Genomic DNA, 27,576 nt, shown 5'->3' with positions numbered 1-27,576 from the left:
GTACACAGGCTCTAGTCTTTTCAAAAAACTATTATTATTTTTTTAATGGAGACACTGGGGATTGAACCCAGGACCTTGTGCATGCTAAGCAGGCACTCTTACCACTGAGCTAAACCCTGCCCAGACAGGCTCTGGTCTTGATTATGTAGTTTCCTGGGGGATCCCCAAGGTTTGCAAGTCACTTATCCTCAAAAGGTTAAGATAAAATATTCAGAAAGCAATTATCATTATTAAGAAAGACTTACATAAATAAACAAGAGGAATGGGAGAGAGAAAGAAAGAGAGACCATCCTAGGCAGCTAAGCCAGAAGATGTCCAGCCTTCCATCTCACTGGGGCTTTTTGGGCTCTGGTGTCTGAACAATCTGTATGGAAATCCTGCACGAGTGACCAGCCTCTCTGGGAAATGATGTAATGGTTAGAGACAACAGCTTATGGTAAACAGCTCTAAGCAAATCAAGTTATGTCAAAAGTCAGTACTTTGGGGCAGGAGGTAAAGTCCATTTTCTTCAGGACTATCCTTGGAAATTCACTTGATTCTTTGATAAAAATCATACTTAACTTCCTGCACAGGACTCTTAGAAAGATGGAGACACAGTATATTTAAATCACCCAATAAATGCCTGACACTGGGTACGCGACAAATGTCAGTTCTGTTAGTTCTTTCCTCCTCTTAAAATAGGATCTTAGTTAGATGTGCTACTCATCATAAAAGGGAGGCAGTTATAGGAGGTCACCATCAGGGTTGTGACTCTGAGGGCTCCAGGGTCAAAGAGAAGCCTGGCGCCACTCCCTGTGAGCTGTGTGACCTTGGGTGATTACTTGACCTTTCTGAGCAACAGCCCTTGGGAGAGAGGTATTATAATTTGTACCTATGCCGCTGCCTGTGCTGGGTGGGCTGGTTCCCTCCTCTGCCTCTCCCACGGTGCTGCGGGCAGACTGTGACGGACTATGCCACTGTTAGTGCCCGGCAAACGCACAGCACATAGTAGGTGTTCAAAAGTGCTGACTGTGTAAAAGCTCTGATGAGACAGCTGTACAGGAGGAAGCTGACTACTGCCTCAGGTTAGTGGCATCCACTTCTGCAAGTGCAGAGATCTTTTACGTGCATGCCTTCTTTCGGGGCTTTGTTTTAAAAGGATCTCCTTTCTAGCAATCTGACCTCTGGATAAATGAGGTGGTCTTGGACTAATTTGCTTACACGTTAATTTTACAAAGGCTTTGTGGTTCTTTAACAAGAAAGCTTTTCAAAGGAGTCATTCGTTGGCTCTAACGACTATTGCTCTTAGACACTGCTTCGATACATCTTTTACATTTGTAATTGCATTTCCAAGTATAGTACTGATGAAAATGGATTCTATCTCCTGCCCCAAAGCACCGACTTCTGACATTGTAAGTTGGTTTGCTTATTTAATACAGCTTAGCGTAAGCGGCAGTCTCTAACCCGTACGACAAAAGGCATTTACTTCTAAACACATGTCAGGAAAACAATCAATAGGAGAGCTCTGAAATTCTGACTTTTTTCTCCTGTTTAAAAAAAGAGAGAGAGAGAGAGAGAACATGGCTAGATGCCACATTTCTTAGAAGTATTTTAAAACCTTGTGGCTCACTCAAATCAAATAATAAAATAATTGAATGTTAAAAGAAATCATAAAGGGAGTGGACTGTTTCATTGCCAAAGCATCAGAGCAAGAAAAGATTCTTGAAAAAATTAAACTGAAACCCTAACATTTGCATCTTTTAAAGAGGAACAGAGGTTTGGCCAAATAGCCAATATTGCTAAGGAACTCTCTTTGTTATAACAGGCAAAAATATAAACATTTGCACAAGATGTTCAAAATAATACAGCTTGCAGGAACTGCTGAGAATTAATTAGGAAGGTGAATTTATTACCTAAATAAATAAATAAATAAATAAACAAACCCGAGTGCCACTCAGTGTCTGGCATTAAGGGGATATACACGTTCCATTAACGAGGACTAGTAAATATAGTTTAAAGGCTCGAGGGAGGAGTGAGAGAGGGAGGAGAGAGAGAAGGCTGGCGCACACCAGCTCAGGCGGTGCCAGACGTCAGCTGACTGCCTCCACTGAGATTACCATGGAAACACCTTCTCCTGGGACACTGCCAGGAGGGCAGGGGTGCTTTAGAAGTGGTGATGGGGAGCAGAGCCGGTAGCCGATGGATTTTAGCAGGGCTCACCCCTGTAACACTACAAGGACAATCTATCTTCCAAATAAAACGGTATCTTTCTAGCAACTCACGTCAGATAGAGTCATAAAGCATGAAGCCTGACATAATTACAATCCATTTACCTCCACAAAGCAGTCACATCGGTTCAGATAATTGTCTCTTTTCTCTCCCCTGCTTGCTTTGTATCCTCCATAGAACTAGAGGAGGTGTTTGTGTAAATTAATTGGCTACTCCCTGAGCCATCAAGCCCATACTGATGAAAAGGGACTATATCAAACAGCATTAATGGGCAGATTCAAACATTCTTCAAACCGACCCATCAGGCAAAACCAACACAACTCACCAACAAAAGGGCAAGAGGAGTTCCAGCTGAGGTCAGGTTAAATGTTTCAGTTTATGCGGTCTCGCTGGAAACCAGTGAACAGATTTTATGTTTACGCAAATTAAACTCAGTCTTGGCAACCAGCTCGCGGAGCGCTGGCTGGGGAGAGCCAGTGTCCACGTGCACTCGAATGGCAGAAGCGCAGTGATTCAAGCACCGTGCCTCAGCCATGGGGTGCAATGTTCCCCACTGATTCACAGCGATCTCTAGGATGGCGCTCAGCGTTAAAGAGGCTGTGATCAAAGCTGTGCACACAACGTTGCTAATTGTGTGGGCTACCTCTTGCCTTTGTTCTCCGCATTAAACCCTGGATACCATGAGTCTTCCTGCTTTGCAAAACATTCAGATTCTGACCCCGCCGCTCCCTGTACAAATTTTAACCTTTCTTGACAACCGTATTGGAATGAATGCTTTAATTTGGTATTACCACTTACAAAATAGAGCGTAGAGGGTGACTCGAGGGGGATGACACTAATTTGACAATAACACAGATTCCCGCGGGCTGAAATCCTAACCTAACTATGCAGCATTTGTACACAGAAAGTCACTCTGTGGCTAATACAGGGGTCATGTAACGTGAACGTTTCATTCTCAGCTTGCTGTGCACAATTATCTGACCACACCATTTGTGAGAATATTCTTAAAAACCTATCATGGTTTTCTACTTTTATCTTTCCTGTGAAAAATGACTGGCATCATTGTTAAATGATACATTGACTGAATAATTTTTGCCAATGGAAGGGAAAAATGTGTTAAATGTATCTTTTAATTATATTTTGCTTAGGTTTCTGTAAAGATCAGTCTTCATCTCCTGAACACAAAGCAACAGACAGTGGGGGAATGATTCTTGTAGTTGAAGACTGAGACCCCCAGGGTGTGTGGAGGTTTTATAGTTTAGAGTAATAGAAAAATACATGATCCCACTACACACCTATTAGAATGGCTAGAATAAAAAAAAAAACTGGTAATAGCAGATGCTGGTGAGGCTGAGGAACTCTTGATCACTGCTGGTAGGAATGCAAAATGATACAGTCACTTTGGAAGACAGTCTGGTAGTTCTTACAAAGCCAAACTTAGTCTTACCACGTGAGCTAGAGCTGCACTCAGAGGTATTCACCCAAATTATTTGAAAACTTGTGCCCATACAAAAACCTGCATGTGAAGGTTTGTAGCAGCTTTATGCACAACTGTCAAAAACTGCAAGGAACCAAGACGTTGCAATAGGCAAATGGAGAAACAAACTATGGTACATCCACACAATGAACTATTTTTCAGCAATAAAAAGAAATGAACTACCAAGCCATGAAAACCCATGTAAGAACCTCAGATACCTATTGCTGAGTGAAAGAAGCCAGACTGGAAAGGCTACATACTGTATAATTCTAATGACAGGATATTCTAGAAGAGGCACAACGAGAGAGACAGTAAAGTGATAAGTGGTTGTCAGAGGTTTGGGGGAGAGAGAGAATATAGAAATATATAAAAAATATCAAGCTCTTCCTTCCTGGCTGCCTGAGGATCCACCATTATGAACGACACAGTAACTATCCGGACCAGGAAGTTCATGACCAACCGAACTTCAGCAGAAATGAATGGTCACTGATGTCCCTCATCCTGGAAAGGCAACAGGACCGAAGATAGAGATTTGGGAAAAGCCAGATAAAATGTACAAGACTACACTAGATGTCATCTTTGCGTTTGGAGCCAGAGCCATTTTGGGGGGGAGCGATGGTGTGATTTACAATTCCTTGGATCATGCAGAGAAAAACAAATCCAAACATAGACCTGCAAGACACGTCCTGGATGAAAAGAAAAAGGCCTCAAGCAAACTGTGGGAGGAACACAAGCACAGAGAGAGCAAAGTCAGGGGGACCGCAAAGGCCGGTGCTGGTGCTGGCAAAAAGGCCGAGTAAAGATTCTGCAGTGACTGTGCAGATTTTTAAAGAGAAGATTAATAAACTGTAAAAACTTGAAAACACAGGATCTAGTCTACCAGCAGTTAGCAATCTAGGGTACACTGAGGGCAACTTAATAATAGCTTGGCTACAGTGAAACATTTTCCAAAGATGAGTCACACGCCAGAGTTAGCTGTATATGTGCCATCTTAGTTGAGATGCAAGGTATAGTCTTAAGTATGTGGAAGTGTGCTACTGAAATAAAATTAACATTGCCTGATTTAACTTCTGGTTTATAGGACATACAGGGACTAGGAGAGTAAGTTAACGGAACCATGAGGAACCAGTTGGACAAATCCAGATGAGACCAGTCCTGGGTCCTTTAAAAACTCAATGTCATACATACCGAGTGTTGGTGAGGATGTAGAGAAACCAGAACTCTCACAGACTGGAGGGAACATAAACTGGAGCATCCACTTTGGAAAACGGTTTGGTAGTTTCTTACAAAGTTAAACAAATGCCATACGGAATAATTCCACTCCCAGATATCCACCCAAGAGAAATGAAAACATATGCCCACGTAAAGTCTTGTATGGGAATGGACATGGCAGTCAAACGTCCATCAACTGGTGAATGGGGAAGTGAAATATGGTAGATCTGTGCAATGGAATATTACTCAGCAATGAAAACAAAAGAACCAATGATGTATGGAACACGGACAAACTTCAGAAACATTATGCTGGGTGAAGGAAGCCAGACACAAAACAGTATCTATTGTATGATTCCATGCATATGAAATTTCTAGAAAAGGTATAATTATAGAGATAGAAAGATAGTCTAGGGCTGAAGTTGGGACTGAGTGCAACTGAGCCTGAGAGAACTTTCTGGGGTGCTGGAAATGTTCTGAAACTAGAAATATATGATGTTTGTACAACTGCATAAATTTACTAAAAATAACTAAACTGTACTTTACAATGGGTGGCTTTCTTTTTGTAAGTCCTCTAAACGTATCAGTTTGCTAGGACTGCCATGCAAAGCACCACAGACCGGGTCGCTTTAGCGACAGAAATTTCTCAGTGTTCTGGAGGCTAGAAGCCCGAGATCAAGGTGTCGGCAGGATTGGTTAATTAATAGTAATTAAAACAGTCTTTGGCATGAAGATAGACAATAGACCAAGAGAGCAGAGGAGAGAAACTAGAAAAGACATATGCACACACTTGACTTACGACAAACGTGGCACTGAAGAGTAATGGGGCCCTCCTCCTTGACTTGTAGACGGCTGTCTTCCACCTGTGTCTTTACGTGGTGGTCCCCCTGCACCTGTCTGTGTCCCAGCTGTCCCTTCTCATACGGACCCCAGTCATAGCGGATTAGAGAGCACCCTAATCTCTCACTTTAACCTAAACCTCTCGTTAAAGATCTTGTCTCCAAATACAGTCACATTCCAAGGTATTGGGGGTTAGGATTTCAACAAATGAACTTTGGGGGAACACAATTAACCCCTAACAGTAAATTATACCTCAAGAATGCTGTTTTAAAAAGTCATTATGCAAAAAAAGTGTGTGTGTAGAGGTACAGTATTGGATTAAAAAAGATGTAACTAAATCCGAAATATAAACCTAGACAGGGTTTTAATAGGTATAAAAGACATTCTTTGAACAATTGAGGATATTTGAATATGAGTTCTCCAACCATAAGGGATAATGATAATGTTTAATATTAAATATTATGAAAATATTAATTTTTTTTAGATGTGAAAATGGTATTGTGGTTAGGAAGAATGCCCTAATTCTTAGGAGAATGCACCCAGGAGCATCTTAGTGGTGAAGGGTCATTAGAGATAAAACAAATATGGCAAAAAGTGAACACTTACTGAATCTAGGTGGAGGGCACACGGGTGTTCCCTGTATTGTACTTTCAATTTGTCTGCCCATTTGAAAAATGCTCTAATTAAAAGTCAGAAGAATTGAATTATCAAAGAACTCTGAAGGGGCAGAAAGTTCTCGAGGTAGGAAAGGCACCTAAATGAGAGATTTCTTTTCTTCCTCTCCTTCCTGGCTAACTGAAGTAGAAAATTATATTCTGTTAAAGCTCACACCCAGTTACAGCTTTTTATAAATAAGAAGCAGTTAGTATTTGTACTACACAAAATCTAGAAAAAAAAATCATAGATTTTAGAATTTTTAAAGTTTGGCAGGGAGGAGACCAAGAAGTGTGGCTGCAGCTCACTCAGAATAACAAATGACAAGCAAAGGCCCTTTCTAACAGGAGTAGCAGACTGGTGGCCTGTGGGCTGAACATGGCTTATAGACATGTTTCATTCAGCTTACATGGCGTTAAAACAATCAGGAGATTTTATATATAATACAGACTGCAGCTTTTTCTAGGTGAATCCACAGATGTGCTGTACTGGACTCTGGCGTGGTCACAACGGATGAGAGTGGGGTGGTGGCTGGCCCGCGATGGGTCTGAACTTCATTCGTTTCTGAACCTGACTCCTAAAGGAATCTGACTTTTTGGCAAAGAAAATGGGTAAACAGCAAGCTGTCCCTTCTGCTGGGCTTTGCTTTACCACCGTCCTCAGCTCTATTTCCCTTCACATGGATACAGCGAATGAGAACATTATATTGGCGGTGTATCTGTGTGGGGGGTGAAACTGAAGAGAGGGGATTTGGAAATGATAATTTTAGAGTTCATAAAATCTTCGCCCAACAATAATTAAAACAGTCTTTGGCACAAAGATAGACAACAGACCAAGAGAACAGAGGAGAGAAACTAGAAAAGACATAGGGACACACCTGACTTACGACAAACGTGGTGCTGTAGAGCAGTGGGGAAAAGACGGTCTTTTCAGTAAACGGTGCTAGGCCGATCATTTATCCGTATTGGGGAAAAATAAACCCTGGGCGGCCGCCTCGCATAAACACAAAAATCAATTCTAGGTGGATTGTGAGATGTCGGTGTGGGAGGCACAGCAATAAAGCTTAGAGAACGTAACAGACGAGGATGTCTTCACCATCGTGGGGTAGGGAATGATTCCCCAAACAAAAACAAAAAAGCATCGACCTTAAAGGAAGAAAAACCTGATAAATGAAACCACATTAGCATGAAAAATGTTGTTCACAGACACTGCTGAAAGAACCAAAAGGCAAGTCACAGAGTTGGAGAAGATATTGGCAACACAGGTAACTGCCAATGGGCATGTATGCAGAATATAAAAAGAACTCTAGGAAATCAATTTTTTAAAAAGTCAGCCCAATAGAAGAATGGCAAGAGACATCCAAATGACCAATAAACACACAAAAGGTGCTCCACCTTATTGGTAATGAGGGAAATACAGATAAAACCCACAATGTGTACCCATCCACGGATGAATGGATAAAGGTGTGGTATACACACACGATGGAATGTTATTCAGCTGTGAGAAAGAAAGAAATCCTGCCATTTGCAACAACTTGGATGAATCCTGAGGGTGTGCTAAGTGAAGTAAGTCAGAAAGAGAAAGACAAATACTGTACAATATTATTTACATGTAGAATCTCAAAAAAGGTAAACTCAGAGAAATAGAGTGGAGTGGTGGTTGTAGGGGCTGGGGGAGAATGCGGGAAATGGTGAGATGCTGGTTAAAAGGTACAAATTCCCAGATATAAGATGAGTATGTTCTTGGGATCTGTTATACAGCACGGTGATTACAGCTAATAATTCTGTATTATATACTTAAAAGTTGCTGTGTGATCAGATTTTACATGGTCTCACCCCTAAAAATTTGTAATTATGTGATGTGGTGGAGGTGGCATCTAATGTTAAAGGTGTAATCATACTGCAATAGATAAATGCATCAAATTGACACATTGTACACCTTAAACATACACAATGTTATATGTCACTTATATTTCAATAAGACTAGGGGAAAAAAAACCCCACAATGTGTAACTACCACACACCTACCAGAATAGCTAAAATTCAAGACTGTCCTGGAGCAACAGGAACTTCCCAGTGTTGTTGGTGGGGGTGTAAACCAGTATTACTGCTTTGGAAAACTGGAATTATCTACTAAAACTGCACAGCAGTTTCACTCCTGGGTATTTGTCCCACAAAATGTATGCATACAAACACCAAAAGATACGCACAAGAACGATTTTTAAAATCTTAAATATCCATCAACACAGGAATGGATAAATGAAACATCCATTCCTTCTGGTATATACCTGGTATATACTCATAAGGAAATACTATACAGCAATGAAAATGAGAGAACCAGAATTACACAAAATAATATGGAAGCTCTTGTGAACATAATGTTGAAAGATGTTAGCCACTACGCATAAAAATAGATTAAAAATAGTTTCACTGTACAGCACAGGGAACTATGTTCAATATCTTGTAATAACCTTTAATGGAAAAGAATATGAAAATGAATATGCATGACTGGGACATTGTGCTGTACACCAGAAATGGACACATGGTAACTGACTGTACTTCAATTAAAAATAAATAAGTAAATATTTTAAAATATCCAAAAAAAAAAAAAAAATTGCAGCATCAGCCGAGTTCTTATCCACGGTGGGCATCAGTTTAGCTCCTGCTTGACAAAGTCTGGGATCTTGGCAAGTGGAATGCGGGTAGGTGGAAAGAGTCCAAGGACCCAAGGATGCTGCATGAACGTGGACTTTTTGAAGCACCGCTCTCCCACTGACTTCCTTCTCACTGGGAAAACCTAATCACCCACCCCAGTATTCAGTATGATCTGTGACCAAGGTCCAAACGTGACTTGGGCCTAAGGACAACACTCAAAAACTGTAGAAGGGGACTGACCATTTTTACCCAAAATGAACTGTAGTAATTATCCCACGCTATGCCAGGAAAAGTCAGGAAAGACTGCACATTGATTTGCAACTGCCTGACGAGGAGCTGAAGCTCCAATTTGGATCATGCAGAACTGGTTGCTATGGTGAGGCCTCATCAGAGACACTGTGTTCAATATGTCTCTGCAGGATCAAACTTGAATGGCTTGTTGTTGGGTTGGCTGATTTAGACCTCAGCCTGGCCCATGTTGTCTGGCAAGAAAAGTGATTGTTAGTAAGAAAACACATAAAGAGAGATAAAGACCAAAAAGAATGGCAGAAACTTAGACCATCCAAGCACCATGTTGCTGAGGGAGTCACAGAATAACGTGGTTCCTCAGAGCTGCCTTTAAACTGAAGAGTTTCCTGGGTGTCTGTGAGATACCTTTCCCTTACTACCATGTGCATCTTAAAAAAAATTTTTTTTTTATTAATAAAGAAAACTTATTTTTATTTTTTTTGAAGTATAGTCAGTTTACAATGTTGTGTCAATTTCTGGTGTACAGCATAATGTCTCAGTCATACATACACATACATGTGCATCCTTAATTAAAAACAAAATATTACTTGAGATAGTATTTGGTCCTGTTGGGGCCCAGGGCAGGCCTCAAAATATGCCTCAATGGCACACTGATCATTTTGAATTCAAGATACTTAAAAAACAGCCAATGCAAGAGGGACACTTTGACCCCCCTCTCTGTCTCCCTGAAATCAGGAAAGAAACCTCCCATGTGAAAGGTGTTCTCCCTGCACTGGGAGGTGGCAGGCAGTCACTATCGCCAGAGATGGGGAACCCAGGGCTGAGAAGCCTGTGTGGATAAACCTTGTTACCTCTTTACTGCCCAAGGCCAAACGTTGCTTAAACTCCTTATAATTAAGCACCCAAACCTAAGTTTCTTTGTCCTGTCAGATCTTCCCAAACTCATTGTTTCTTTCTACAAAAGACATAAAAGCTACCTGCTTTAGGTCATTCTCTGAGCATCATTTTACGATCTTCCGCACACACAAAATCGAACTGGGTTTTCTCCTGTTAGTGCGTCTTGTGTCAATTGTACTACTGGTCCAGCCACAAGAACTCAAGAGGGACAGAGAGAAACTCCCCCTCCCCGATAGGCACAATCCGTTCCCTGGAGCCAGAGAAGCCCAGGGAATTCAAACAGGGGCCTAAGCAGGAGAAACGAGACATGTGGGGATCCTCAGCTATGTGTGTTTATTGATCACTCTTTATTTCTGAAAACGTTCTAATCTGATTCTGAAACACAGTGGTCCCAGAGTTCTTCTCCTCCCTGGAATAATTGATAACCTCATGGAACTGAAGGGAAATTGGAGCTCATTCGCACATTAAGAGAGAAGGGAAAATGGAGGCCCATAAAGACAAGAGATTTCCTTTTCATTCCGTTTCCTGCAATGATCCTCCTTTTCCCCACCATTTAAGTGTGGGTGCTCTTGAATCATCTGCCCGCTTCTCCCGCCAGACTCATAATTTCAGCCTTCAATTATGTGCGCATCTGCTCTTAAAGTTTTATCTTACGGGCTGAATCCTTCCCCCTCTTTACAGTACCAGACTTCCCGTTACCCGTGGAGGGTACACGTAACAAACTGCATCAATACCTGAAACTCGACGTGGTTAAAACTGAAATCATTCTCCTTCTTCCCCCAGCTGCCGGGTTCTTCCTCTCGGTTATTATTAGCCGTATCGTTTTCAAAGGTTCCTTGTCTTGAACGATGTTTGTGATTTCAAAATATTTCATACAAAAAGTGTGGAGAATAAAATAACAAGTATTCATGTCCCCATTAGCCAGACTTAATATTGGGTCACACTGGCCTCAGACTGAACATTTTTACAGACACGGCCGCAAGTCCCCCTGCCCCATTCAATCTGCTGCCTCCTAAGAGGTGACTCTCTCCTTAAAGCAGGCCCTGAGACAAAGACTGACGAGCATCAGAACTGATCTGAGAGGTGCAGGGACACCAGCAAGGGCATGAGGAGGTGGCTCAGGGAAAGGAAGGCACCTCGAAGGGCCCATTATTAAGCAACTACCCCAGGGGGCAGCTGCAGCTTATTCCTACAGAAAAGCTCCAGCAAATGGTGTAAAACACACCTCAGAATGATGGTGGCCAATGAGGGGTGGAGTTGGAGTGTTTATACCCCCACACCCACTCGTCATTTGGGTGGCTGGGGGGTGGTAGGTGGGGGTCTCCAGCGAGCACAGAGGGCTCTGGCAGCCTTTTGACAAAGAAAGGGAGCCTTCTGACAAAGACACTGGCTGCTGGAAGTTAGGCTGGTGTGCACCAGGACGGGAAGGGAAGGCAGAGCACTGATGTGTGACACGGTGCACCCATCCTACTGGCCTGGTTTTACCTTTATGCCAATTGTTAGACATGGTTCACTTCTGCATTACAGGACACAACTGATAACATTGATGATGATGATGACAACGGTGACGATAAACATACACCAGCCAACACGGTAAAGGAAGGTAGTTTGGGAAAATAACTTCAGTTGAAAGACCTGTTTAACTATTTATGGAATTCATATTGTGTGCTTGATTGATCTCCCTTTAACAGAAAGTAAGGAAAAGGACTCAGACACACTCTTTTAGACTTTGACAAAACTTGATTTTTCTCCCTTATCCTCCTTCATCTCCTGCTTCGAGACTGCAGGGTTATTAGGCTTAAACTCTGATTGATATAGAAGATCACATGTCTTTGCTAAGAAGGCTACATGCGATCAAGAATGTCTCAGAACGTCATTTTCTTCTTAGCTGCCACCCATCAGCCTTTCTGCTGAACGGGAGAGGAGTGTGTCTGCGTATGTGTGCGGGGCGGGGACTACGTGGTGGAGACGGATCCCAACCCCCTCACAGGGTGACGAGCCTGCAGAGATGTTCTAAATTATTTAGCAAAGCCAGGAATAGTTTGCCTTCGATGTACCTCACAACCAACAGGACTCCTGATTTAACAAGATAAGAGTACAAAACAGTATGTTTCCAGTTCCCTTTTGCAGAGGCCAAAAGGATTTAAAATAATTTTAAATGATACTCTTCATAGTTTCTATTATTGGACAAACACAGACCTCCCTCTTTAAGGACTAGCAGGAAGAGAAAAATCCCCTGACACGTAAGAGCCAGGAGGGTCTTTCTGAAGAATCAGAGCAGGTGCTTGTAAAGCAGACCCCATAAAGCAGGAAAAAAAATTAAAAAAAAATCTATGGAGATTCGAGGAAACACCCACCAAATTTCATATTTCAAATAAGGAATGATTACAGAACTTGAAAACCCCACAGAGAAAGGGAACACCTAAGTGGGTTTAGATCAGAGGTAAACCATATTGGTGAAAAGTCTGGAAGCAAGCCTCCATTCTACATTTAAAAGAGAGATAATGTTTTCAGAAAGCAATTCTCGACTGTTTTTCTACCTGATACCAGTTCCACATAAAAACAAGCCTTATGAAAATAAATCAGAAAATATGTCTCGTGTCACAACATTTAAGCAGTGAGTAGGATTAGGAATAAAGAAAAGTCACGTAGAACTCAGAGTCCTATACTTTAAAAAAAAAAAGGCTTTGTTGTTCCATTGGAGGCTCTGGATCCTCCTTCTAGAAAACAGTACTTTTGTATGAAACATGCAATTGGGATAGAATTTCAGGAATTCAAGGGCTTCCTAAAGCCCCGACGGTTCTAGGGATCAGTCTGTTGACGCACTAGGGGTCCATGAACGCCAGGCTGAGAACCCCTCATTCAGAGAGAAGCAGAGGCACTTACATTGTACAGAGGGATGGTCTTCATCACTTTGTAATGCTTAGTGGGATCCATTTTATACAGGTGACGATCAGTGACAAAAATTGCTCGATCTTCCACCTTACTAAATCGATTCACCTGTAAGAAAACGAAACAGTAAACCATATTATTGCATCAAGAAGGAAATCAAACCGTCTGTCAGGAAAACATCTGGGGCAGAGGTGGCTGGCTGTGGAGCCAGGCTATTGGATGCAACAGGGAGCTAGAAAGAGTAGATGTTTCCAGATTTGTGGAATGTTACAATGAAAATTGCACAATTTTACAATTTAACAGGGAAAAAAACCAAGAAAATTGAAAAGGATTAAACAGAATTAAAGGACTAAAAACATATAACCCAGACATTATAAAGAAAGTGAAAAGGCAACCCACAGAAGAGGAGAAAATTCATGCAAATCATATATCTGAAAAGGGATTTTTATCTAAAACATATGAAGAGTAGAATGTATGTTATACCTGGAGTATATAACTCAATAATAAAAAGACAAAATTTTTTTTAAATGGGTAAAGAATTTGAAGAGACATTTCTCCAGAGGAAGATACACAAACAGCTATAAAGAAACACTGAAAAGATGCTTGATTTCATTAGCCATCAGGAAAATGTAAATCAGAACCGCAGTGAGATACCACTTCGCACCCACTAGGGTGACAATAATTAACAAAGACAGATAGTAACACACGTTGGCCAGGATGTAGAGCAATTGGAACCCTCATCTCTACTGGTGGGGATCTAACGTGATGCAGTGGCTTCGGAAAACAGTCTGGCAGCTCCTTGAACGGTTAGACATAGAATTACCACATGGCTCAGAAACTCCACTCCTAAGCATATACCCAAGGGAACTGGAAATACATCCACACGGAAATCTGCGCCTGAATGTTCACAGCAGCCTTAATCGTAACAGCTAAGAAGCAGAAACAACCCAAATGTGCACCAACTGATAAATGAACAAATAAAACGTGATCTATCCATACAATGGAATATAATTCGGCAATAAAAAGAACGCAGCGTTGAGACAGGCTACAACACAGATGAACCCTGAGAAGACCATGCCAAGAAAAAGCAGCCAGGCACAAAGGACCATATGTTGTATGACTCCATTTACATGAAATGGCCAGAACAAGCAAATCTATAGAAACAGAGCACAGATTAGTGGTTTCTTGGGGCTGGGGGAGATACGAGGTTTGGGGGACTGTTAGCTAAGAGGGTGTGTGGGGTTTGTTTTTGGGTTAATGAAAATGTTCAACAATTGATTGTGGTGATGGATATACAACTCTTAACTATAAGAAAAAGCCACTACATTGTATACTTTAAAATGAGAAATTGTATGTTAAGTGAATTTTATCTCAATAAAGCTGTTAAAAACAAAGTTATCTCTATTTGAAACAATTCATTCTGTCCCTTTCCTCATGCACTGGGCAGGTGTATTTCAGATTAAATTCCCTGAAGTATGTCGTTAAATCTACATGTTCTACACGACATCTACTTGCACCAAATGACGTAAGTCAGACAGAGAAAGACAAACACTGTGTGATATCACTTATATGTAGAATCTAAAATAAGACAACCAACTAGTGAATCTAACAGAAAAGAAGCAGGCCCAGATATAGAGAACAAACTAATGGTTACCAGTGGGGAAAGGAAGTGGGGAGGTGCTATGCAAGGGTGGAGGTTACGAAGCACAAACGATCAGGTATAAAATAAGCTACAAGGATATACTGTACAACATGGGGGATAGAGCCAATCTTTTATAGTAACTATAAATGGACTATAACCTTTAAAAATTGTGAATCACTATAATGTACACCTGTAACATACATAATTAAAAAAGACCCCATGTTTGAAAGTGGGTAGTGCCTTCCTATTGCCTATAGAATAAATAATTGTCTGATCATCACTTCTGCTCATTAAAAAGAATGCACCATGCGAGAAGGCAGTAAGTGCCCCACGTGGAACGGATTCAAGCAGAGGCTAAGTGGACATGTGATGTAGGTGTGGTAGAACAGGCAGTCGGAGGGTTTCCAAGGCCCCCTGCCACTCAGATTCCACTGTTCTTTTACCTGCCTTTCAAGAGTTCTCCTATCTGCCACTAGTCTTCTTATTTAACTTGATTTCTTCAAGGACCCTGGCTCCCTTCTGACAGCTTTCCTTTCTCTTAAATGTTTATGATTTTCTCCTCCCTTTTCCTCTTAAAAAATTTTTTTTTTTACTTTAAAAAAATATCTTTTTTGGCGGGGGGAGGGAGGTAATTGTGTGTGTGTGTGTGTGTGTGTGTGTGTGTATTTTTTTTTTCTTTAATGGAGGCACTGGGGATTGAACCCAGGACCCCCCATGCATGCTAAGCACACGCTTTACCACTGAGGTCTACCCTCCCCAACCTTTTCCTCTTTATCCATGTATATTTCAAGACAACACTCAAATTCTCAGTCTGTTATAAAACCTCTTCAATTCCTCCAGTAAAAAAAAAATCACTCTTTTCTCTGAATTTCTACAACATGGTTGTAGAATCAATACATAGGATTTACAAAGAATTAAGCATAAAACAAAAAATTAACACTGAAACCAAGAAGCACAGGTATTTCTTTGAAAGCAGGATATGTGAGGACAGGAGGAACTACTGGCCGAAGTGTTTCTGCTAATGGAAAACACTGGGCGTGTCATCACTCTTTGCTTGGAAAGAATGACAGGAAGGAAGGCTGGCTGATGCTGATAAAAGCAAGACAATTCAGTTACATCTATCCTTGGTCTCTATACGAAGTGGAGTTACTATTTACACCTCTCCTACGAAAAGGGCAGAAGTTTTCACTTAATAATTGAAAAGTTTTAGTTAATTTTAAGGACAGTTGACTTGTTTTTTTAGAAATTTATCTTATTTTTTAATTGAAGTATAGTCAGTAAGTTCAGTTGACTTATATCTTGTAGACCATGGATGCTTGGTTATTAAAAAATACATACTTGCTACAATAGTTATATGGAATGCTGTGTTTTTTAAACTTTTGGTTGAAGCTATGTTTGGCAAAAGAGGCTGATTTTACTTACTAATCCTGTGATAATTAGTCTACTGACTATATCTCGCTAATCTGGCTCTAATGACCTGAGCCAATACCACAGGTTGTACAGACTGCCTTAAAATTAGAAGTCTATCCAAAAGCTGCTCTCCTTGTCAAACAGCTACAAATAAGTTACCAAAATAGTTATAAATAAGACTAACAAATTTACTTCAACACAAAGTAAAAAATCTTACATACAGCTGTATGATTTCTTTTTTTCAGTGAAGGTTAAGAAAGAGCAAAACGCATCTGCGGTAAAAGAAATCAGAGCAATGGTTGCCTTTGGTGGTGGTGGTGGGGTTCTGGCTGGGGAGGGGGCTGAAGGAGCTTCCTAGGGTGATGGAAACATCCTCTATCTTGATGAGGTTGTGATTTACACGTGTGTGTGCACTAGTCAAAACTCACTGAATCATATACTTCAGATCTGTGCACTTAACTTGCACATAAGTTACGCCTCAATACAAATGCGAGAACAATGTGGAATCTCAGATATCCAGGGCAGGTTTTTATTGATTGCCTATTATTTCACGGACAGTGAGTCTCTCTTCCAGCCTGCCTGGAAGTTCCTTGAGGGTAAGGTTTATAAGGTGCCTGTTCTCTTGTACCTGATAGCCCCCTGTGCAGAAGTGGGCAACCTGTAGTATTTACTACACCCTTGCTGATCAGTGGGCTTTGAGAGCGCTTTTAATCCCACAGGACAATTTCAAGAAGTCTTCTTCCCCACATGAGCCAATCAGTGTTGACAATGGGAACTGTCAGACGGGAAACCAGACGGAAGATGGCCGCAGCACCCTGGGGAGGCTGCATTATGTAAGGAAAACATTTCCCAAGTGGCAAAGGGAAGCACACTTGCTCAAGAGCTTCAGTCCCCAAGGCCCAAGTTGGGTCGTGGAGAAACTTTATGTCTGCATTGAAAAAAGAGCAACTGCGGACTTTGTGATTTTTGATTTCTGAGGCTGGAAACCATTTAATTAGTCTGCTATCTTTGTAATAAAAAGCTCTCTCACATCACAGGCACTATATAAGCACCTGGGTTGCTGATTTGGAACTTTTTATTCTCCTTGTTGGAAATGTTGATATTTACTTGTACATTTTCTTTTATCTCACAAAGTCTCTTCTCCATGTGTTAATTTTTCCCTTTGGAGTCTAAGTTTCTGGAGGGCAAGATTTTTACAACCAGCCATCACGACTAGATTGCCCACAGAATGCTGATGAACTGTTCAGAGCGGATTCGAGCCTGTATTTGCAATGATGTATTACTGGGTAGTAGCCACCCACAGAAGATCTCTTTTAGACTCACAATTTCATTGAGAAATGTATCCTTCTAGAATTATAAATCTAGAAGTGGGATTGAACTTATTTTTTCCTTCATTTAAAAATCCAGCACATGACTTCAATTAATTAAAAAAAAATTACATTGGTAGAGCAATTACTCAAATTAAATAGTTTGATAATTTTTTCCCCCTAAATTTACAATGTGCATGTTCAAGCACTTTATAAACTGCTAATGATATACAAGGAAGCCCATTGTTGCAAGAATCTGAAACTAGTAGATGGGGTTGAGATAGACAAGAAACGAGTAAGTGAACGTAATTTCACATAAAGATAGATATAATATAGATAAATATAAATATAATTTCATATAAAGGAAACAAAACTAGATAATGGCCTTGGGAGAAAATGTACATGTGTGTGATTCTGTTGAGTGCTACTTTGTTAGAGAGTCAGAGAATGCCCACATTTGCAGGTAAATCTTTTCCTAACAGACAGAATGAACCACAGGATTAATCTTGTAAATAAGTAGTTAATGATTCACTGATTAGGACGCTTCAGTTTTAGATTTGGGTAATAGTGATACCTAAGTACCACGCACTAAAAATTTCCAAACAACTCCTGTGTCATATTTCTCAGTGACTGGAAAGAAAAGGAAAGGAAAACAAAGCAAAGCAACAGAACCCACTAAGACCGCTCTCCCTAGCAGACTGTAATAGAAGAGAACAAATCTGACTGCATATTAGAACTGTTCCTTTGGCTTTAACCCTGTCCTGTCTTCCAGGCTAGGCTCTGCACCTTTTATAAAAGAATGTTGCCTTTAGCCTGAAATATACAGGAGAGCCTATTCTCAAGGCTTTGACCTTTAAAGATATGAGCTCTTTTGCACTTACATAAAGATAACAAGTTGCAGAATAGAAAATAACATTTGTTTTGTTGGAGGTTTTCCAGGGGCAGGTGACCTGACCCAGGAGGACAGCTTCCTACACCAAGAAGTTTGCAACAACCAACCACACCTCCCCCGTCTTTTTAGTATAAAAGAAGCCTGTATTCTGACTTGGGGAAGGTGGTTCTCCAAGACGTTAAGTCTATCAACTTCTCGGTTTGCCAGCTTTCTGAATAAAGTCGCTATTCCTTGCCCCCACACCTCATCTCTTGATTTATTGGCCTGTCGTGCGGCGAGCAGAACGAGTTTGGACTCGGTAACAAATTAGAAGGCAGAGCTGTGACACAGCTAACTAAATTAGGACAGTAGGGTAGGATCCAGTGGGACATACTGCTATAGGTAGGGCACAGCAAACTAAAATTCAAGTTTCAGTTTGCATTTTATTGTCTCCTCCCTTTTGCCTTAAAGTTTTAGAAATCAGTCAGTCCTCTAAACATGTCCTTTATAAACCCAAGCATATTCTCCAGCCTTCAACTTGACAGAAACAGTGTCTGTAATAAGGCTCTCGGTAGTGACGGTTTACTGGACATGGCAGCGGTTTTTGCCATAAAAGAGAGCTGGCACTTGTCAGAGGACCTGAAACAAGCTGGCTGTGCAGCTCCTCCATCAGCGTTTTTCTAGGTTGTTTTGCACAAGCCCCGCCTCACGGGGTGCTTGGTGAAAGACAGGGTTCCAGGCCAGGCTGGTTTGAGAAACGCTGCAAATCACAGCCACCCCTGCGGCGTTCAGAGCCCACGGATACATTAAAGGCTTATAGAATTCTGCACTTAAAGAGCATGTTTAACTGCTGAACCTAGCCTTTCCCAAATACATTTATTTATGGTACCCTTGGGGGAAAATAAAACCTAATAATCAACAGAACACTGGTTTGTGAAAACCTCCTTGGAGAACACTCGTCATTTGTATCCACCGTAGAGTATGGAAAACAGAGAACATCTAAGATGGAATCTGAATCATACACAAAAGTAGGAATCTGAATCATACATAAAAGTAGGACTCTCATCTTTTGTGAAATCAGACTGAGAGACGTATGAGTGTGTTGCAAAAGAATGTGGAAGAGAAAAACTTGCTGCGCAATTTCACGAGGTCACACAAGATTCAACACAAAACAGGCCATGGGGCTAAGGTGGAGAGCACGGCCCTTCTGACAATACGCCCATGAGTAGTTCATCTAGAAACCCGTAAACAAACCCCTCAAAGCGGCAATTACATTGAAGCCCTGCGTAGAAATGTTACATCCTTTTTAATGTATAAATGTAATTTCTAAAGAGAACAGGCCGTAAATCTTCACCTTGAGGTTTAGCGACCCACCTCATCTTGAAAGCACGAATCAAGCGAGTGGGAAGGACATCATGTAACAAAGGAAAAGCTTTGAGTTGCGTAACTTAGCCAAAGCGAAATGGCAAAGAAAAATGTTTTACATACGTACGTGAATTTGTAAATTCAAACGTAATGAAAGCAGCTGTGGCACAGGAACCCCATTTCCCTTCCGCTTAAATTCACAGTCATAGAAAAACTAGATCAGAGACTCAGTGTTAGCTGAGATCTCATCTCACTTCTTCTCTTACCCAAGCTACTGCCCTCAACCAGGGAGCAATCCCTGCCAGGGCGCTCCTGCCTGGACACGTCTGGGGGCCGTCTGTGGGTTTTGTCAGCTCCACAGCGGGCCAGAGGGCAAGTCTCCCTGGAGCCAGACCAGGAGAAAACACAGCGTGAGGGTAACAATGTGCCAAGTCTCCTACCTCAGAGAACGTTTTATAAATGTAGCCAGTGGCAAGTGGCTGCTTCAACAACCAAAGCATAAAGAAGAGGGTTTTGTTAATTTGTTTTGCTTTACTGAAATCGTATCAAGTTTACCTTCGTACACCCTTGGGGATTGAAACATTTTTAAAGACGGTATTACCTAAGCTGTAGTGTGAAGAAACCTACTGCATTATTTTGCATTGAACTTAGAAATACAGAAGCATGACTAAGATTTTTTCAGTTTTTATCTAGTTTTTACCCCAGGGAGAGCCATGCTGTCAGACATCAAATTGCTATCCCTGGAAAACAGAAGCAGAGATGCCAGGCTTTTCCACAGCAGATGACATGATTCTCAAACCCGTCCAGCTCTCTTTGATCAATTGTTCAGATGACTAATTTGACTCCCCGGGTATGTTGATATTGGAAAGGCAGCATCTCAGAGAGCAGACGTGAGAATTCACCACAATGGTACGTTCCTTGGTCAAATTCAAAAACTGGCATCATGGCTTATACTGTTTTGTGTGGGTGTGTGACTCTGGTTAGCAAAAGTCCTTTCTTGATTGATCAACTCTAGGTATATGTGCAAAATAGAGTTACTGGATTAGGAGTTCAGAATTAGACTCTACATTATGGTGACCACCCCAAGATACTGCCAGCAAGCTTTCCTTGGTGTCATTTATTTCATTCTAAGTTTAAAACGAGCTGCTCTCTATTTTGTTAAAAAGTCTTTATTATATTGAATTGGTATCTTTTTTCTTAGAACATTCATTTGAACACTAACACCACTAAATAATAATTCCCTGCTGCTCCCTGACCCCAGCCCCTGGTAATCAGTATTCTACTTTCTGTTTCTATTAATTTGACTATTCTTGGTATTTCATATAAATGGAATCACACGATATTTGTCCTTCTGTGTCTTACTACATAGATATTATCGTCAAGGTTGTAGCACGTATTTCATTCCTTTTTTTGGCTGAATAGTATTCCTTTGTAAGGATACACATGTTCGTTGTCCACCTACCGATGGACATTCGGGTTGTTTCCACCTTTAACTACTGTGAAGAATGCCACTGGGAACACTGCAGGGCAGTCAATTATCTTTTAAAGAGATTTAAGTGGTAAGAAAAATATTACTCGATAGCTCCCATTTCCCTTGCTCTTCATTCTCTGGTGTATTATGTTCATATTTCCTTCTGCCTGAAGGATTTCCTTTAACATTTCCTGTGAGTTCATATCTTCAGATGTGTCTGAAAAGATCTTTATTTCACTTTGGTTTTTGAAAGATATGTTTGTTGGGTATAGAATTCTAGGTCAAGTTTTTTTTTTTCCTTTCTGTAAAAAAGTTTTAAAGTTAGTGCCCCACTGTTCTCATCTGCACTGTTTCTGATAAGAAATCTGATGCATCCTCATCCTTTTCCTGTGTCTTTTTCCTCTTTATCACCGGCTTTAAGCAATGTGATCATGTTGTGTCTTGGTACAGTTTTCTTCAAGATTTTAGTTATTGAAGCTTGCTGAGTTTTCAGGAGTCTATGAGTTTACAGTGTTCATCAAATTTGGAAAATTTTCAGCCATTATTTTTTCAAGTATTTAAAAAATTTCCCCTTCTCTTTTCTCCTGTAAGGGACTCCACATGCCCTTGTATCAGGCCATTTGAGGTTGGCTCACAGCATCCTAATACTCTGTTCGTTTTTTTGGGGGGGCATTATTTCCCCCTTCTCTGTGTATTTCATTCTGGGTAATTTTATTGCTATATCTTTAGTTTATTATTTGTTAAGTTTACTATTCATCTGCAAATATCTAAATTGCTGTTAATCCCATGAAGAGAATTTTTTAAACGTCAGACAAATATCATATTATCTCTGTTCATTACATAGCCTAACAACTGTTTCAGTGGCCTTGTCTGTTAATTCTACAATTGATGTCAGTTCTGGATCAGTCCACATGATTGATTTTTCTCCTCATTATAGGCTGTAGCTTCCTGCTGTTTTGTATGCCTGGTGATTTGTGATTGGATGCCACACACTCTGAACTTCATCTTCCAGGTGCTCAGTATTTTGTTTTCCTATAAATACTTTTGGGCTTTGTTCTGGGACACTGTTAGGTTACTTGGAAACAGCTTGATTCTTTTGGGTGATTTGTTAGGTAGGATTGGAGCAGTGGTTAGTCAGGGCCAATTATTCCCCATCACTGAGGCCAAAATTCTAGTCAGAACTCTACCCAATGGTCCATGAATCATGAGGCTTTCCAGTCTGGCTGGAGGGAACAGGCACTTCTTGCAGCCCCGTGTGAGTTCCGGGCATCATCACCTGTAGTCCTCTGGGCGGTTTCCTCACATGTGTGCGGAACAGTCCTCAGCTGAACACCTGACGTGGACCCCCTGAGGGTCCCTGGAGTTCTTTTCTCTCTGTGGAGCTCTGTCCTCTGTGGGACTCTGCTCCACCGACTCCAGCTGCCTTGGTATCTCCCAGCTCACAGCTTTGTCTTGTCAACTGGGCAGCCTACTGAGTTTTTCCTTGGCCGCCCTGGCCCATTTCTCTCTCAAGGAAGTAAACTGGGTAACTGTAGGGCTCGCTTCCTTTGCTTCTCACACCTCTGGGTTCACTGTCCTTCCTTGCTTGATGTGCACTGTCTTGAAAACCACTGTTTCATATATTTTGTTCTTTTTTTTTTTTTTTTTCACACTTTTATCCTTCTTTCATTCATTTCAGTAGATGTGTTGTATCCTATTATGGCCACACATGATTATTTATTAATCCAATCATATACTGATGGAGATTCACATCTTTTCCCTCCAGTTTTTTGACTGTTACAATGTACAAAACTATCTATGTGTATGGATATGTGTAAATCTAGTGCAGGATACATCCTGAGTTGTAGAATTCCTAGATAAAGTGGTCTGGGCATTTTAAATTTTGATAGGTACTGCATACATGTCCACTCAGAAGGACTGTATCTTATACTCCTACCAGTAGTAATTCCTTAAACCCTTGCAAACACTGGTTGTTATCAGCATTTTAAAGTTTTCCAAATTTACAGCTGAAAAACAGTATTTCATTATTTTGATCTAAATAATACTGCAATTATGCACTTTTTAAAGATTTGAAACAAAGCACCTCTAAAATCACCTAAACCTGGGCCTTTGTTATGACATAATTTTTTGATAATTTTCTTAATTCCTCCTTTGGATATTGGCATATTATATCAGTATCTCTTCTGGGGTCAATCTAGACATATTTTTCTTAAATTCATCCATTTCATTAATACTTAAATTTTTTTACATCATCTTGCAAAACACTCTTTTATAATTATTTCAATTTCCCCTCTGTGTTTTGAAAACAAGTTTTAGGGTTTTAAAAACCAGCTATCTCCCTTTCCTTCCACTTTCCAGCTTCCAGCTTTCCACTGGCTCAACTGCTCCAACCCCCTAGGTAAGTAACAATCCTCACATGTCCTGCTTCAGAGAAGCGAATATATTCATAGCACATAACTCCATCAACCCCCGCTTCCAAGTCTCACTGCGTCCTTCTCCCTTTTCTAAACTACATTCTTCCTCCTCTTCCCCTGTTTTTTAAAAATACTAATAAAACATGTATGAAAAGTACTGAATGACCATTAACTACAAGGCAGACTAATACATGCTATGAAAGATACACACAGTAAAATACAAGCCCCTGATGTCAGAGAGGTTCCCCTTCTCCTGTTTTAAAAAGAGATGGTTACCAAAAATATTGACTTCCCTAATTAGGCTTTACAGCCTAACCCTGAGGTTGCAGTCACCTCAACCATTCCATCGGTGCCACACCCCACAGGGAGAACTCACTGATGACATGGCCGGGGTGCACCTGGTGTTATGTTTTACCGGGGCCGCAGCCACGTCAGTTTCATCGGCATCAGTCTGTTCTTTCCAAGGAGGTCTGTTTCAAGCTTGCCTTACCTTACGGACGTGACAGGAGAAGAGGACGTTCATGTATTTGTCCTTCCGTTTCAGTTCATTTGCGACGGGGACGAAAGTGCCTGAGGTCTGAGGTGTATCTGGCTTCTGAAAGAAAAGGGAAACACGAAAATATGAGCACACTTCACATGTTAGATGACAAGGCAACCTCTCACTGCTTTCTAACTACACGCGGATAGTTTCACACATGTGCTTTGGACCTCCCCATCCCAGATGAAAAGCTACTACTGAAGGGTTACTGTAACACCAACGGTCCTATAATATTTTTGAAATAAGGAATGGGAGAGAGGATGAAATACAGCTTTAGGAATAATGGATACAAAGATGCTAATTAAAAACAGTTGTTGAATTACGTAAGGGAAGGTTTAAATGGTCAATGCCAGGTTACAGAATGTACCTAATACATGTGGATACAAGACAGAGGACCCATTTAAAGTGAGGGAAACATTTATTTAGAAGCAATAAAAATCTTTTAGTCTAGAGTCTCTCGTAGAAATTTAGTTTCTGAGGGTGTCTTAGTCCTTCTATCAATTCTTGGAGAAAAATTCTTCTCTTTCTTTGGGTAGGGGAGCAGGAGTAGGTTCCACTTTGTTCTCCTGGACTTACCGAAGCAAGATAGTTGCCCTCCCAGGCCCTCTGGAGCCCAAGGTCAGCCCTTTGACCCTTCAGCATCTCCACGGCTGCAACCTTCGCCCTCACCTGGGGCAGGTCTGAAGCAGGTATAGTCTTGATGAGCTGGGATGCTCTCCATCTATTAGAAAATGAACCAAATGTATATGAGACTTTAGAAGCACCATCCTTTTCCTTCTCAAAAGTAACCGAACCTGCCATTAAGTACAATTAAATCACTTGTGTGCTATCTTAAAAAAAGTAAAATGCCTCTAAAATACACATAGAACTTGTTAAAATACACATAGTTTCCTGTAGACAGAGGTTTTTGTAAAACTTGTTTTGCTGTTTGTGTGTTTTGGGAGCAACCAGAACTCAATGATACACGGAGTCTCATAATATATATATAGTTAGGGCGTGGGAACTTTGGATTCATCATTCATTCATTCAACAAATGTTTTCTAGGCACCTCCACCTCCTGTTTATGCTGTTTTCGGGAGGGGAGGCACAGCAGTAAAGAGATGCAGGTCCTTTCTGCCAGGTGCTTACGTTCTAGACCGCAGAGACAGATAGTAAGTAAGATGAGTAAATGCCGAGTGTGTCTGATGTGATACATGCTGTGGAAGGAGATAAGGCAAGAAAAGGGGGGCAGGAAAGCAGCAGAGGGAAGGGACGGGGAGCAGGTGTTAGGTACGCAGGGTGGTCTGGGAGGCACCAGCTGTACGGATGTTGGAGCAAGTGTTCCAGGAAAAGAGTGGGCAGAAAGGCTGTAAAGTGTGAGCCGGTCCCGTGTGTCAGAGGACCAGCCAGGAGTCCTGTGAGTTGGGGCAGGAGCACGGGGGAGAGGACCAGGCCAGGGGTCCAGGGGAGAGCCGGGGCCAGGATCCACGGAGCCATGGAGGCATTCCCAGGACCCTGGCCTCCACTCTGCATGAGAAGTTGGTGGAAGGTCTTGAACAAAGAAGGGACGTGGCCTGACTCTCGCTTCACAGGCTCATTCTGACGGCTGTGTGGAGAAAGGCTGAAGTGAGGCTGGGCTGGGCACGGACGCCCACTTAGGAGGCTGTTTCCATCAGGCACGTGGCAGAGGATGGTGGCTTGGATCAGGAGGTCATGGTGGAGGTGGGGATGGGTGGGGTTCTGGAAGAAATGCCAAGAGCATCTGCTGACAGATTAGATGTGGGGGCAAGACAGAAACAGAGGATTTAAAGATGACCCCAAGGCCTTTTGGTCTCAGCAACTGAAAACATAAACTAAAAATAATCTATCCCTGATTGAGAAAGACAAGCACAAGGTCTTCTGCGCTCTCAGCAGCATCCTAGAATTGCGTGAGACGTACGCCCTCGTTTCTGCCACCAGAGGCTGACGCAGCGAGGCTGGAACTGAGCACCTCCCTCTCGCAGACGAAATAATCAAGGCCGGTGGTTCTCAAACTATGCTTCCGTGGAACACTAGAATGAGATTCAACTAAACCTGGAAAGTGGTGCTCTTTTCCCAGTTTACATACAACGCTAGGGAGACGGTTTTCACCTAAGGTTTTTCCTGGGGTGTATGCTTGTTTCAGGATGGTGACTGGAGCCTACATGTTTGTTGTTCTGTCTGTCGAATTCCCATTGAAATAACTCAATAAATATACGAAAAAACCCATACCGCCACCAGACCATGGGAGTGATGTCAGTACACTGGAAGATGTGGCGACTTTCTGGGTGGAGAAGCGGCTCCGGGCAGGGCAGTCACGCTCAGTGGGAGAGGAGCCCCCGGCACACGCAGTCCCGAGCCCCAAAGCCTGCAGCAGCAGGGCTGGGAGCAAGGGCTGGAGGGGAGGGGAGCTGGGCCCCTCCCCTGCACGCAGTGACTGGCCAGGGTGAGGCGGGACACCGGCCACGGCAGAGAGGGCCCGAGAGAGCAATGTGCCAAATGACAACCATGAAAACGGAAAGGCTCAACGTGACGGTGAAATCCTCTTTACTTTCTATGGCCAGCCAACACTCCATGGGGCAGACTGTCCTAAGATCATTCCTGAAGAGGCTGGAAGAGTGACAGGTAGGGAGTAGCTTGTGGTCAAAGTCAAGGACACCAGTGACAGACACGATGGTACAACACGAAGCAGCTTGTCCCAGGGAGCCCTCCAGCCCCAAATTTCTCCTCGGCAGGGAGGTCCTTGCCCCATCTGCTGGTCTGTTCTTAACCTATGTGCTCGGTCAGCCTGTCCCTTTGTCACTGCTCAAAGTGGCCCAGGACAGGGTCCTCGGCGGACTGACTCCAGGGGCCCCTGGCAAAGAGCTGTCTGTGGAGGGAGCTGGGGCCTGACCTACGCAGCACAGGGAGAGCAGCACATACTTCTCGGCCTGAATCAGGCAGACGGCCACCTCTAAACACGCGTTGCCGATCACAGCTACCGCCTTGACCCCATGAAGCAGCTGGGCAAGAGGCCACGTCCAGCCTTCCCAGGGTGAGAGAGAACTGCTGTGAGGAGCAGGGGCGAGCCGAAACACGATCAGATGCACACGGGGGTGCCAGAAAAGACAAAACCGCAAGGTCACAGCTAAATCCTGTAACACACGTCTCTCGGTACTCCGCAGATCAAAACTCAAGCACAAGTTAAAAACGATACAGTGACTAGGTCAGGGGTTGGCAGACTATCGCCGGTGCCCAGTCCGGCCCATGGCCTGGTTTTGTCCTGTTCCCGAGCTAGGAATAGTTTTTACATGTTCAACAAAGCAAAATATGTGACCAAGGCCATATGTAGCCCACAAAGCCTAAAATATTTACTATCTGGCCCTTTTCAGAAAAAGTTTATCTTTGAGCTCTATTAACACAGCTGGCAAGATTCATTCAGTGTGTGTGCGCGTGCGTGTGTGTGTGTGTGCAGTCAACTCACAGAGCAGATGCAGAATGT

The 27,576-nt window shown here is 42.1% G+C and overlaps 1 protein-coding gene and 1 pseudogene across 2 annotated transcripts in view; one reads left to right on the top strand and one right to left on the bottom strand.

Moving 5' to 3' along the window:
- MYO1D (myosin ID) overlaps positions 1 to 27,576 on the bottom strand; it is a 304,051-nt gene that overhangs the window by 100,034 nt on the left and 176,441 nt on the right. For both annotated transcript variants that reach the window (XM_010958323.3, XM_074343045.1), the window contains exons 18-20: positions 24,675 to 24,819; positions 24,051 to 24,155; positions 13,075 to 13,188 (exon numbers count right to left, since the gene is read on the bottom strand). In XM_010958323.3, the coding sequence (XP_010956625.1) occupies positions 13,075 to 13,188; positions 24,051 to 24,155; positions 24,675 to 24,819 (364 nt within the window). The remainder of the gene's footprint in view (positions 1 to 13,074; positions 13,189 to 24,050; positions 24,156 to 24,674; positions 24,820 to 27,576) is intronic.
- Positions 4,101 to 4,485, top strand: LOC123617809 (small ribosomal subunit protein eS24 pseudogene; annotated as a pseudogene).

Source organism: Camelus bactrianus, chromosome 16 (genome assembly GCF_048773025.1).
Source record: "Camelus bactrianus isolate YW-2024 breed Bactrian camel chromosome 16, ASM4877302v1, whole genome shotgun sequence".
NCBI lineage: Eukaryota > Metazoa > Chordata > Mammalia > Artiodactyla > Camelidae > Camelus > Camelus bactrianus.
This window is presented reverse-complemented; position numbering and strand designations above follow the sequence as displayed.